General features: G+C 42.9%; 1 protein-coding gene across 1 annotated transcript in view; it reads left to right on the forward strand.

Annotated features, from left to right (window-relative positions):
• LOC121545125 (procathepsin L) overlaps positions 1 to 14,257 on the forward strand; it is a 33,652-nt gene extending 19,395 nt beyond the window's left edge. The window contains exons 4-8 of the mRNA XM_041855538.2: positions 4,952 to 5,149; positions 6,492 to 6,657; positions 7,252 to 7,360; positions 7,654 to 7,755; positions 13,394 to 14,257. Coding sequence (XP_041711472.1) covers positions 4,952 to 5,149; positions 6,492 to 6,657; positions 7,252 to 7,360; positions 7,654 to 7,753 — 573 coding nt within the window. The 3' untranslated portion in view covers positions 7,754 to 7,755; positions 13,394 to 14,257. The remainder of the gene's footprint in view (positions 1 to 4,951; positions 5,150 to 6,491; positions 6,658 to 7,251; positions 7,361 to 7,653; positions 7,756 to 13,393) is intronic.
• The last annotated feature ends 935 nt before the right edge of the window (positions 14,258 to 15,192 follow it).

A 15,192-nucleotide genomic window follows, 5' to 3' on the forward strand; every position in this document is an offset into this window, starting at 1 on the left:
AGTCATTTTCTATTAAGGTAACTTTACTTTTATTCAAGTATGAGAATTGGGTACTTTTTCCACCACTGTTTGAATGTGAGTGTCCTTCATTTCACAGTTATGTCTCCCTGCCACATCTCTCTAACTCTCCATCTTTGTGAAGGCAACCTACACAGGGACCTTCTTTATAAACAGACAGAGAAACACACACCATGGAGACATTGGAAGTGCATTCAAAGACTCCAGAATTTTTAAATTAGATTTTTCAGAAAGTGGTCTTAAAGTTTCCATCCAGTGTTCAAGATTTTTTATGAAATATTACCTCAAATGAATTTAGATATGAATTAAATAGATGTCCTTCCAAAACATTTGTATAATTAAGGGTGTTAAAAATAAACGTTATATGTGGCCCTGCTTGGCCTGTTGGGAAACAACAGAGTGGTTTGGGCATATAGTGGTAAAAAAACTGATTTGACAGCTCAGCCAATGAGATGCGAATACACTTGGATATTCAAATTAGCTTCCACACTAAATAGTATTGATGGATTCAGGATTTGGAAATGCATGATGGAACTACTAGGGCACCTTACTACAACAGCAAATATATGCAGAAGGAATATTTCACAAGCATTAGTTGTTTCTATCCTTTGCTTTGTTAGCTACCTAACTAGCTGTGAAGCTAGCTAGCTAGCTGCTGCTGCTACCTCTATTAGTCAACAACAGCTAACTAAGTTTCCTCTTGACATAAAACTTTTAGCAATAAATCACAGGATTTAAAATACAAGGAAATGGTGAAATGATTGTTGTGTGGAGGATCTACTTTAAATTGCTTTCTTGTTGGCTAGCTAGCTAGCCAAGTAAGCCGCGATAGCTAACGTTAGCATACAAACTAACATTAGCTAACTGCTTCTAAACTGCCAGCAGGCCAACTCTTACAAATCACACAGTTTGAAATAGAAGTGACTTGCGAGATAGTTGTTGCATTGGCTTTGTTCTTTTTGCTAACATCAGCTGTGGACTGCTTGGCTTGCTAGCTAGCTTGCTTTTGTGCAGTGAGTCCTGAGCCCATGTCTCCCCTAGTCTCGAGAAGGATCCTTCTCCCCATCTGAGAATTTTGGATAAAAAGGAAAAGGCTGCTGGACCAATCATACGGGCCTGTTTCGGCCAAAGAGGATGATGTCATTATGCAAGCAAATTTAGTTTGAGATGGTGTTTTTCTTTAATTTATGATTTGGCCAATACTACAGGTAAAAGACGAGTCAACAACATTATTTGGGTATGAGCAAACAGAATATGATCTTTTAAAAATCAGATTTTCACTGGACAGTTACTTTAAATTAGATTTTTTTGCATAGTTTTAAAGGAGCCCCCTGCCCCCAGATGAAGTTCCTGCCACTAATTTCCTGTCCTAGAGAGTTTAGGTTCCACCTCCGAAGAATGACAAAGGCTACTTATACATATTCACGAATTGGGTGTGATTGGGTGTGATTTCCACTTGAAGCTGTCAACTGTCAGTGTATCTAGCTAGCATGTTTACGTTATCTAGCTAGCTATCTTGCTAACCTTATCTAGCTAACTGATATTTTCTGTTGTTGCAGGTTTTTTTTTTACTACACCGTATTCGAAAGATTAGCTAGCTGGCTGTATGGCTGGTTCTGGAGCTGGATTTGTCATAAGCATTGATTTAAGGAAAACTTCAACACAGATTAAAGCTTATCTTTGACTTCACCATCTATTGTTATCTCCAAAGTTTTGGCATCTTCCGTAATTGCAGCTACAAATCCGCCATATAAATAGTTAGAAAGAATAAGATGAAGCTCCGGTAGTATGGATAACAATTGAAAGATATGCATTTTTCTACATTGTAATGGACACGGTGCAACCTTTGGTAGTTAGGCTGCAGTACAGCAAAGCCAAGTCAGCCCATGCTCATGGTTCTCACAGGGGAAGTGAAATGATAGGCTACAATGATTTTGCTCATGATCATGCATGCCGCAAATTACATGTAACACGCCTTTTCATTATCTGGATAGGCACTTGTGGTTTCTAGCTGACGTTACACCAATCCAAGCAGTGGCGCGTGTAGTGAAGCAAAACATTAGTGGTCAAAACCATTTATCCTGGGGCAAGCGGGTTTACAAATTGCTATCATATCACGCAGTTATACCATTTATAAAATGGTAATATATACAGTGCATTCGGAAAGTATTCAGACCATTTCCCTTTTCCACATTTTCTTATGTTACAGCCTTATTCTAAAATTGATTAAATTAAATATTTTCGTCATCGGTCTACACACAATACCCCATAATGACAAATCAAAAATCTTTAATAATAAAATAATAATAATAATAATAAAAAATAACAAAATATTGACATAAGTATTCAGACCCTTTGCTATGAGACTCGAAATTGAGCTCAGGTGCATCCTGTTTCCATTTATCATTCTTGAAATGTTTCTACAACTTGATTGGAGTCCACCTGTGGTAAATTCAATTGATTGGACATCATTTGGAAAGGCACACACCTGTTCATATAAGGTCCCACAGTTGACAATGCATGTTCTTAAATGGAAGAATTTTAGAACCACCAAGACTCTTCCAAGAGTTGGCCGCCCGGCCAAACTTAGCAATCTGGGGAGAAGGGCCTTGGTCAGGGAGGTGACCAAGAACCCGATGGTCACTCCGACAGAGCTCCAGAGTTCCTCTGTGGAGATGGAAGAACCTTTTTGGTTACTACATGATTCCATATGTGTTATTTCATCATTTTGATATCTTCACTATTATTCTACAATGTAGAAAATAGTAAAAAAATTAAGAAAAACCCTTGAATGAGTAGGTGTGTCCAAACGTTTGACTGGTACTGTATATACAGTGGGGAGAACAAGTATTTGATACACTGCCGATTTTGCAGGTTTTCCTACTTACAAAGCATGTAGAGGTACACTTCAAATGTGAGAGACAGAATCTAAAACACAAATCCAGAAAATCGCATTGTATGATTTTTAAGTAATTAATTTGCATTTTATTGCATGACATAAGTATTTGATCACTTACCAACCAGTAAGAATTCCGGCTCTCACAGACCTGTTAGTTTTTCTTTAAGAAGCCCTCCTGTTCTCCACTCATAACTGCACCTGTTTGAACTCGTTACCTGTATAAAAGACACCTGTCCACACACTCAATCAAACAGACTCCAACCTCTCCACAATGGCCAAGACCAGAGAGCTGTGTAAGGACATCAGGGATAAAATTGTAGACCTGCACAAGGCTGGGATGAGCTACAGGACAAAAGGCAAGCAGCTTGGTGAGAAGGCAACAACTGTTGGCGCAATTATTAGGAAATGGAAGAAGTTCAAGATGACGGTCAATCACCCTCGGTCTGGGGCTCCATGCAAGATCTCACCTCAAGGGGCATCAATGATCATGAGGAAGGTGAGGGATCAGCCCAGAACAACACGGCAGGACCTGGTCAATGACCTGAAGAGAGCTGGGACCACAGTCTCAAAGAAAACCATTAGTAACACACTACGCCGTCATGGATTAAAATCCTGCAGCGCACGCAAGGTCCCCCTGCTCAAGCCAGCGCCCGTCTGAAGTTTGCCAATGACCATCTGGATGATCCAGAGGAGGACTGGGAGAAGGTCATGTGGTCTGATGAGACAAAAATATAGATTTTTGGTCTAAACTCCACTCGCCGTGTTTGGAGGAAGAAGAAGGATGAGTACAACCCCAAGAACACCATCCCAACTGTGAAGCATGGAGGTGGAAACATCATTCTTTGGGGATGCTTTTCTGCAAAGGGGACAGGATGACTGCACCGTATTGAGGGGAGGATGGATGGGGCCATGTATCGCGAGATCTTGGCCAACAACCTCCTTCCCTCAGTAAGAGCATTGAAGATGGGTCATGGCTGGGCCTTCCAGCATGACAATGACGCGAAACACACAGCCAGGGCAACTAAGGAGTGGCTCCGTAAGAAGCATCTCAAGGTTCTGGAGTGGCCTAGCCAGTCTCCAGACCTGAACCCAATAGAAAATATTTGGAGGGAGCTGAAAGTCCGTATTGCCCAGCGACAGCCCCGAAACCTGAAGGATCTGGAGAAGGTCTGTATGGAGGAGTGGGCCAAAATCCCTGCTGCAGTGTGTGCAAACCTGGTCAAGACCTACAGGAAATGTATGATCTCTGTAATTGCAAACAAAGGTTTCTGTACCAAATATTAAGTTCTGCTTCTCTGATGTATCAAATACTTATGTCATGCAATAAAATGCAAATTAATTACTTAAAAACCATACAATGTGATTTTCTGGATTTTTGTTTTAGATTCCGTCTCTCACAGTTGAAGTGTACCTATGATAAAAATTACAGACCTCTACATGCTTTGTAAGTAGGAAAACCTGCAAAATCGGCAGTGTATCAAATACTTGTTCTCCCCACTGTAGATATTTAATACAGACTACATCAAAAATAAGTGAACATTTAAAAATGATCCAATGGATAATGATAATTTTCTGGGGGGAAAAAGTGTAGGTGCGAAAACATAAGTTTGCACCCCCTATTTTAATTTGGTCCACGGCTCAGGCAGCCAAGTGGACATAAGGCTCTTTGGCTCATCTCAGTCGCGAAGAGGAATAACTTTGCAGCTGTTTCTGATTAATAAACAATGCCATGCTGGTCAGTGGTAACATTCAAATAAAACCCAGCCCTGAAACGAAACATAGGCTATCATAGGAAAAGACACCGCATTCACACGGATTTGCACGAAGTGGGCAGTTCCGATTTGTCACATTAAGCCCCAAAATATCATAATTTGACTAAAACAATGACTTATTGACTTAAATCGTTGTGCAATATCGTGGGTAAGCTCTGGCCATCGTCTTTCAGCTCAAAAAAGTGGAGTCCTACTGTGGTTGGCGCTTAAGTGTGCTCCCCCCACCTCCCTCCCTCCTTCACTCCCTCCCTCCCTCCCTCAGACTGGCTCTCTGGAAGGCCAGCACTACAGGAAGACCAATAAGCTGGTGTCCCTCAGTGAGCAGCAGCTGGTTGACTGCTCCGGCGAGTTTGGCAACATGGGCTGCATGGGCGGTCTCATGGACCAGGCCTTCGAGTATATCAAGTCCTTGGCCCCTGGAGGCCTGGACACTGAGGACACCTACCCCTACCATGCTGAGGTGAGCACTGAACAGTGGGCAGGGTTGTGTTAATTAGGACTACACGTTTAAAAACATTTCAGTTCATTTTCTTCCATTTGGTACCTAATGAATACACCCTAGATCTTGATAGAAGTTGTCTTTAGGTACAGATCTTGCATCAGATGGCTCTCCCTAAAGCCCAACTGTTAAGCATTAGAAATTAGAAATGCCAAACTGACCTTAGATCAGTGTATAGATAGGGTCAAATTCATCCTTCTCCCAGTGTGGTGCAGGCCCACACGAGCCCCATACAGAGCAATAGTAGGCTACAAGGTTGGGCTCAATTCAGAATTTAATTGAGAATGCCTCATCATTTCCAATTAAATTATTGAATTTGAATTTAATTTGAATTGAAGCAGTAAACAGTATACAGAATTGCAATTCAAATTTGAATTAAAGGAAATTGAATGATTGATTTCAGTGAAATTAAATTAAAATTATTATATTCTATAATAGGTGTAGTCTATACAATCATACATCTTGTACATAAAAACATCAAACATGTCGTTATATACATGCAAATAAAATATTGTTGAAACAATTGATTTTCAGGACAAACTTTTAAAATGTGAATAGTCAAGGAAAACAAAACTTGAATGTGAATATTTTAAGTTGTTATATTTCATTAATCACTTAAAGGTTCTTAAATATGGGGTAAATACTACATTTCCCAATGCATTAGTTTAACCCTCAAGTTGACCCTGAGACCTTCAAAAAGAAGCCAAACAAATGAAATGGTTGGTGGAAATATAATTGGCTATTATAAGCACTAAGGTTAAAATAGTATATGAACATTGTTTCCAGAGAAAGGTGATATATTCTTTGGTATCTGGAAGTATGAACTGTCAGATTCAATAAAACTCATGTTCTATGACTGTGGAATTTATTTTAATTGCACTGAATTCAATTCTACTTCCTGTCACTCAAACTCAAATTCTACATCCTAATTCTAATTTCAAATCTTGAATTGAATTGGAGTCAATTCCAACATTCTGAATTGAGCCCAACCCTGGTAGGCTATGACAACCTCCAGACTCAAGGAAGAAATACAACAGTGACATCTAGTCGACATGGTTAGTGGTGCAGACAGTTGAGAGAGCATTATTTTACAATGACACATTTAGGTGTGAATAGAATATTTAATATTTGCTAAGTTGTATGTGCTTACACTTCTACTAGTGCATGCTATTTTGGTCAAATTTTAAGAATACTTAATATTTTTACATACAGTCAAAATAATGCTTTTCTACTGAACTTTTGCCATAAACAATTACCAACTACACTTCTATACTGTATATTTAACAATGTCTTTCTATGACAGGACAATATGTGCCGCTACAAGCCAGACAGTGTGGGTGCCACCTGCACCGGGTACGTTGACGTGACCAGCGGTGACGAGAGCGCCCTGCAGCAGGCTGTGGCCACCGTCGGACCTGTGTCTGTGGCCATCAATGCCGCACACTCATCCTTCAAGCTCTACAAATCAGGTGAGGTCTTTTTTAGTCATGCCTCTCTCCAGCCGAATAAGGTTAGGCCTTTTAAGACACGCCTCTCTCTAGATGAATCAGATTAGGCTTTTTAAGACACGCCTCTCTCCAACCTGGACCTACACCTGTCATCTTGGTCAAACTTTAAACAAACTATAACTTATAAGGCATTATAAAGCCTTCAGAAACCGTTTATAAACCCATTATAAGCTAATAACAGGTCCTGACATCTGGTTCTTTAACAAATGTGGCATAAGCCTTATACTACCCATTAAATACTATGACATTTTCTCATGAATGATTTTTGAAGCATTTATGTAGGTAGGCCTTATAAAGGGCTTATGAAAGCTTCATTGAGACTCAATAAGTTATGGTTCATAACTGTGAACTGAATGATCTATGAATGATCTATGAATGAATGATCTATCTATTCTTTCTTAGATGTGCAGTAAATGCTCCCTGTGTGCTCCCTGTGATATGCACACAATCGTGATGCATATCCCTTTGCAAAATGTTCAAAATGTGACACATGTAAACGGACACCAGGCTGATTGTGTGTATATTGAGAATAACTGAGTGGTTGTTCATTCCCAGGTGTCTATGATGAGCCAGAGTGCAGCAGCGATCAGCTGGATCATGGTGTGCTGGCTGTGGGCTATGGCACTAGTGATGATGGCCAGGACTACTGGCTGGTGAAGAACAGGTAAATAACATAATGTATGCTGTATGAAATCAAGCTAGGCCTATCTGATTGGTCAAGAACAACCATGTTGGACTGCTTCAACCATGGTGTTGCAGTTGCATTTCCTAATCTCAGTACTGTCAGAGATGGGCTCCGTTATAACAGGGCCAGTGTGGTTAGTAAGAATGGGGCCTGATGTGCCAATAACAAACTACGATGCTTAAAACAGGTGGTTGAAGCGGTCCAACACACTAAGATCAATGTTGCTATGCTATTGCTAATTGCTAAGTGTTTGCTTGATGTGTGTGTTCTAGCTGGGGCCTTGACTGGGGAGATAAGGGCTACATGATGATGTCCAGGAATAAGCACAACCAGTGTGGCATCGCCACGGCTTCCAGCTACCCCCTGGTCTAAGGGTGAGTCTGACGGGCATCAGTGTCTATTACAACTGCTGTATATCTAAGCTCGCTTACTATCTCATTAGTTACCATAGCATTAGATCACAACTATATCTGTAGTCTAATAACTAAGGGCTCTATTCAATCCGTATGGCGGAAGTTCAGCGTGACTGAAATGTAAAGGCAATGTTCCCGCGTTAGCGGAGACTGCATTCACTGGAAACGCTGCATATGTCGGCTTTAATTACCTTTACATTTCTATCACGCAATCGGTAACGCTTCAGCGATACAGATTGAATAGAGGCCGAACACACCTACTAGCAGTGTCCATCCCAACTACATATTATTGAAATGATAACCATGATCAGCTGATGTTAAACCACAGCTTTACTGTGTATACTCCCTCCCAGACAGAAGGGCCTTTGTGTGCTGAGTAAACATTCATATTGGATTGAAGCAGAGCCAGAAGTAAACAAATCTTATATACTTCGCAAGGCCAAAAGCGAATTCCGTTTGGCAATTCATCACACATCTTTCCACAAACAGATCAAATCAACTTAATCATTGTAATCCACAGTGATTAATGTGCAGTACAGATGTAGTATCTTAATTTAATGACAATAATCCTGCAGCAACAGGAAATGTGAATTATTATTTGGATGGTGATTTTTGTAAGGGTTGATACATTTTCTGTAAGGAAAACGCTAGTCTGAAATTACAAACTTCAGAAGCTTTTTTAAACCTCAAATACACTACATGTTCCCCTGCAACAGGGTGATCAAATTTAAGGGGATTTTCACCCTGGGGACTCTGGGCTTGTTTTCATCATGTCCGAGGCATTTCTAGGTCCGTGAGATGTGTTTCACACATAATTGCCCAGAAGGAAGGCAGGTCTGGGCTTCGCGCGCTGAATGATACACCCTATGACGGCTTTCGGTAATATTAATGCGCGGGGGGGATCTGAAAATAATTGTAGTCCTGCTTTGTGGCATTTCGTGAAGGCTCTATGTGATACTGATCACACTACAGATGTAGGATCTTAATTTGAGCCAATTTGCTACAGCAGGAATGTGAATTATTATGTAGATTATAATTAATGGACATTCTTTGTAGGTGTTGATACATTTTACATTAGGGCAAATCAAGTCTGACATTTTAAAGTGGAAATTACAACTTTAGAAGCCTTTTTAAACCTAGAAGTTTGCATTTCTCATCAACAAAACAGTGTTCAAATTAAGATCCTACATCTGTTTACATTTTTGTGCATGTAGATATGGTTGTCCTTGTTCGATAGAGCCATTGGATGTCTTTCAGTGATGCTCCTACTGGCGGATTAATTGCTAAATGAACAAGCTGACACATTTTTTCTCGAGTGGGGCGGTGCTTTGTGCAAGAGGGCAGATGACAAATACGGTGGCTAGCTCAGTTATTTTTACTGCAAGCCACCTAGCTAGCTAACTTTAGTTTATCTATTGAAACCAAAATTGTGTATTGATGGCAAACATTAACATACTACTGTGTTACAGTAGGGGGACATTATTATTAGGTAGCTAGCTAAGTTAGCTAACCAACTACAGGTAGCCATATCTATTGTATCTCGATTGTAAAATCTCTTCTCTTTTTAGTCGTAGATATAGCTACTAAACAGCAAGCTACAACGTTACAACCAGGGGCTGGAACCTAAATTATTTCCAATAGTTTCGTTCTGAACAAAACCATTTTTTTTTTCGTTCCGTTCCACTGATCCGACCAGCAAAATATAGTTCTGAACCGGTTCGAAGCACCTTTCTGTTCCTTTTTAAACTTCTGAAATCGACATTAAATTACTTCACCAATGGATAGAGCAGCTTGTTATGGAGAGGGAAAGCTATGTACATGTATTGGACAGACAAGTGTAGTGTAGTGTAGGGTGCAACATGCGACTGAAATTTAGCGGGTGATGAGAGTGCTGGGCATCTTGTTGTTATGACATGCATTATCTGAATTAGACCCACGGAATTATACCTACGGAGGAGCGGCTTCTATGAAGGAACTTTGAATGTCTTTGAACTTAAGAGAGTTGGCTTAACAAATGTTGGACCAGAGCTAACCCTTGATCATGATTCTCATTTCCATTACATTACACATAATGCCGCCTAGAGTTTTTGAGAGCTAGACCAGAGCTATCTTAGCTAGCTAGCAAGCTTGTGTGTGCAGAGCAGCACCATAATTAAAATCATCATCATCTTACCTTGTCACGATCGTCGACAGATGAAGCGGACCAAGGCGCAGCGTGATAAGCGTACATTCTTTATTTGTGTACACACACGAACCAAAACAATAAACCAAACGATACGTGAAGTCCTAGGTTATACACAAAACCCTACGGAACAAGATCCCACAAAATACTAGTGCCAAACAGGTTGCCTAAGTATGGTCCCCAATCAGAGACAACAAGCTACAGCTGTCTCTGATTGGGAACCACCCTGGCCAACATAGATATAAACGATCTAGAACAAAAGCATAGAAAATGTAACAGAAACTCCACACCCTGGCTCAACATTTAAGAGTCCCCCGAGCCAGGGCGTGACAGTACCCCCCCAAAGGCGCGGACTGCGACCGCGCCACACCAACACAACGGGGTAGAGGCCGGGTGGGCATTCCGCCTCGGAGGCGGATCCGGCTCCGGGCGTGACCACCACTCTCTCTCTACCCCCCCCGTAGCGCCCCTGGTCTGGTCTGGCCCCGCTAGCCGGAGCTGGACTGGACACCGGTGGAGCGGATTGCTTTGGCTCCGGTGTGGAGCAGCTGACCGGTGCCGGACCAGGCACCGGTGGAACAGGCACGGACCATGCCGGACTGACGACGCGCACCACTGGCTTGGTGCGGGGAGCAGGAACGGGCCGGACCGGGCTGACGACGTGCACCACTGGCTTGGTGCGGGGAGCAGGAACGGGCCGGACCGGGCTGACGACGCGCACCACTGGCTTGGTGCGGGGAGCAGGAACGGGCCGGACCGGGCTGACGACGCGCACCACTGGCTTGGTGCGGGGAGCAGGCACGGGCCGGACCGTGCTGGCGACGCGCACCACTGGCTTGGTGTGAGGGGAAGGAACGGGCCGGACCGGGCTGACGACGCGCACCATTGGCTTGGTGCGGGGAGCAGGCACAGGCCGGACCGGGCTGGCGACGCGCACCACTGGCTTGGTGCGAGGGGCAGGAACAGGCCGGAACGGGCTGATGACGCGCACCACAGGCTTGGTGCGAGGAACAGGAACAGGCCGGACCGGGCTGGCGACGCGCACCACAGGCTTGGTGCGGGGAGCAGGCACAGGCCGGACCGGGCTGGCAACGCGCACCACAGGCTTGGTGCGGGGAGCAGGAACAGGCCGGACCGGGCTGGCGACGCGCACCACTGGTTTGGTGCGAGGGTCAGGAACAGGCCGGGCTGGACTGTGGAGACGGACTGGAGGTCTGGAGCGGAGAGCTGACACAACCCGTCCTGGCTGAATACCTATTTCCACACAATCTGTGTGAGGCATCAGCACAGGACGTACAGGGCTGTGCACTCGTACTGGCACTACAGCACGTGGCACTGGCACAGGATATCCGGGACCGAGGAGGGGTACTGGAGGCCACGAGCATTGAGCCGGCACACTCCGTCCTGGCTGCATGCCCACCTTAGCACGACACGTGCGTGGTGCTAGCACAGGACGTACAGGACTGTGCCGGAACACTCGCGGTACAGTACGTGGCTCCGCATAACACGGAACCTGCCCAGTCTCACGCTGCCTAGCCTGAGTACGGGGAGTTGGCTCTGCTCTACCTCTAGGCTCCGCCAACCACCCTTCCAGCCCCCCAAACCTGGTGGCCTCCTCTCCTAGTCCGCCGATTTGTCCTGTAGCTGCCTCCAGCAGCCCCGTCGTCCACGCCGTGTGCCCCCCCAAAAAAATTACTTGGGGTTGCCTCTCGCGTGTCCGTCATCGGCACGGTTGGCGCCGTTTCTCCTCTCCTGCCTGGGCATTTACTTTTGCCCATGGCCCTCTGCCCACAAATATGTCCTCCCAAGACCACCATTCGCCCACCTGGGACATCGCCAACTTCTCCTCCTGGGCACGCTGCATGGTCCTCTGGTGGTGGGATCTTCTGTCACGATCGTCGACAGATGAAGCGGACCAAGGCTGATAAGTGTACATTCTTTATTTGTGTACACACACGAACCAAAACAATAAACCAAACGATACGTGAAGTCCTAGTTTATACACAAAACCCTACGGAACAAGATCCCACAAAATACTAGTGCCAAACAGGCTGCCTAAGTATGTGCCCCAATCAGAGACAACGAGCTACAGCTGTCTCTGATTGGGAACCACCCTGGCCAACATAGATATAAACGATCTAGAACAAAAGCATAGAAAATGTAACAGAAACTCCACACCCTGGCTCAACATTTAAGAGTCCCCCGAGCCAGGGCGTGACATACCTATTTGTAGTTAATAAATCCAATGTGAAACGTGATGACTATAGTATCCTTAACTAGCAGATTTTCAGCTTGCAGGCAGACAGACACTGGAATAAGATTCTGAGTGACAGTGAGGGCTTTGCATAGGTGCTTTGTTAAAAAAATTTGTCGTCCAAAAAGTTATACTTTTGAATCATCTGTCCATAGAACGTTCTTCCAATAGTCTTGAGGATCATCCAGGTGCTTTTTGGCAAACTTGAGTCAACTTTTTGGACGAGATGGGTCCCATTATGCCTGGCGAAAACCAAACTCTGCATTCCACAGTGAGAACATCATAAGAAAAGGTCAAGCATGGTGGTGGTGGTGTGATGGTTTGGGGATGCTTTGCTGCCTCAGGACCTGGATGACTTGCCTTAATAGAAGGAACCATGAATTCTGCTCTGTATCAGAGAATTCTACAGGAGAATGTCAGACCATCCGTCTGTGAGCTGAAGCTGAAGCGCAGCTGGGTCATGCAGCAAGACAATGATCCAAAACACACAATCAGGTCTACATGAAAATTGCTAAAAAGCAACAAATTGGAAGTTTTGGAATGGCCTAGTCAAAGTCCAGACCTAATCCCAATTGAGATGTTGTGGCAGGACTTGAAATGAGCAGTTCATGCTTGAAAAGCCACACGTCACTGAGTTAAAGCAGTTCGGCATGGAAGAGTGGGCCAAAATTCCTCCACAGCGACGTGAGAGACTGATCAACAACTACAGGAAGCATTTGGTTGGTGTCATTGCAGCTAAAGGTGGCACAACCAGTTATTGAGTGTAAGGGGGCAATTACTTTTTCACACAGGGGAATTGGTGTTGCATAACTTTGTTTATGAAATAAATATGTAATTGTTGTGTTATTTGTTCACTTATGTTCCCTTTATCTAATATTAGGTTTTGGTTGAAGATCTGATGACATTCAGTATCACAAATATGCAAAAGTAGAGAAAATTTGAAAGGGGGCAAATACTTTTTCATAACACTCTAGGTACATTTGTATGGTCTGGTCATTGTGCAAAGGTTGAGCGTTATGCCATATTTATTTCTGTTAGGCTAGAAATGGTTCTAAATGCATGTTCAATTAGTCTACCCTAATGTTGATGTTATGCTGGCACAGTTCAACTGTCGTTCAAACTGTACAATAGAGTATAATCTATTCTATGTTTTTGTCTTACAGACTATATTGTTAGGTACCTGGGCTTCTTCCTGAAGTGGAGTCTAGATGGAGAGAAACAGAATTAATTTGCCTGCGTGTGTTATTGTATCAGAACTGTATCCCGTGAACTGTATCCCTCTCGATGGATTGGACATTATGCTAGATTTGAAGCAGAAGATTACTCAAGAGGAGCTGAATGGCAGTTTGATCATGACAACACTCCTCCCACAGCTGTGCAGTAATCCCTGAACTTTACTACACTGATCATACTGTATTTTCTTACTGTATGCTTTCTTTGTGAATGGAAATTTCATCATGTCCACCTCTCCCATCATCTGCTGATCACCAGTTCTCTTAGCTACAAATTGTTACACCAGATAATGTGATTTAACCAAAGATTGTTGGTATCCATTACTGGGAGATACAGGATAGGTACTGTTTGGTGTAGCACAGAGAATTTTTGACCAACCTTAGTGATGCTGTCTTCGTCCTCGATTTGTGGAAACAGGAGTCACATAAAATGTATATTTCACTGATCGAGACAGGTGTCTGTCATCATGACATGTGGCACTTTGGGGTGGACACCCACCTGTGCTACGCCAAACAGTACCAATCCTATAACTCCCAGTAAAGGATACCAAAAATCTTTGGTTAAATCACATTATCTGGTGTAACAATATGTAGCTAAAGTTCTCTGTACTTTACTACACCTGAGACACACTCAGACACACTGAACTGTACTACACTGTTCATACTGTATTTTTTGTATGTTACTTTTACCATATAACATTATTGTTGAATACCCAGTTCTCTTTTTGAGTTAGTATTAAATATTGTACACTCCCCTGTATTTTAGATCTTGACAAATAAACATTATGCTACAGAGCCCTGTACAGCTTATAATAAATATATTCTGTGAATCCATAAAGGCAGCCAAATTTCGAGGTTTGATAGAAAATATCTACAGTACCAGTCAAAAGTTTGGACACACCTACTCATTCAAGGGTTTTTCTTTATTTTACTATTTTCTACATTGTAGAATAATAGTGAAGACATCAAAACTATGAAATAACACATATGGAATCATGTAGTAACCAAATAAGTGTTAAACAAATCAAAATATATTTTATATTTGAGATTCTTCAAAGTAGTCACTCTTTGCCTTGATGACAGCTTTGCACACTCTTGGCATTCTCTCAACCAGCTTCATGAGGTAGTCACCTGGAATGCATTTCAATTAACAGGTGTGCCTTGATAAAAGTTAATTTGTGGAATTTCTTTCCTTCTTAATGCGTTTGAGCCAATCCGTTGTGTTGTGACAAGGTAGGGGGGGTATACAGAAGATAGCCCTATTTGGTAAAAGACCAAGTCCATATTATGGCAAGAAGAGCTCAAATAAGCAAAGAGAAATGACAGTCCATCATTACTTTAAGACATGAAGGTCAGTCAATATGGAACATTTCAAGAACTTTGAAAGTTTCTTCAAGTGCAGTCAAGAAAAAACATTAAGCGCTATGATGAAACTGGCTATCATGAGGACCGCCACAGGAAAAGAAGACCCAGAGTTACCTCTACTGCAGAGGATAAGTTCATTAGAGTTACCAGCCTCAGAAATTGCAGCCCAAATAAATGCTTCACAGAGTTCAAGTCACAGACACATCTCAACATCAACTGTTCAAAGGAGACTGCATGAATCAGGTCTACATGGTCGAATTGCTGCAAAGAAACCCCTACTAAAGGACACCAATCATAAGAAGAGACTTGCTTGGACCAAGAAACACGAGCAATGGACATTAGACTGGTGGAAATCTGTCCTTTTG

The sequence above is a fragment of the Coregonus clupeaformis genome, chromosome 29 (genome assembly GCF_020615455.1).
Source record: "Coregonus clupeaformis isolate EN_2021a chromosome 29, ASM2061545v1, whole genome shotgun sequence".
NCBI lineage: Eukaryota > Metazoa > Chordata > Actinopteri > Salmoniformes > Salmonidae > Coregonus > Coregonus clupeaformis.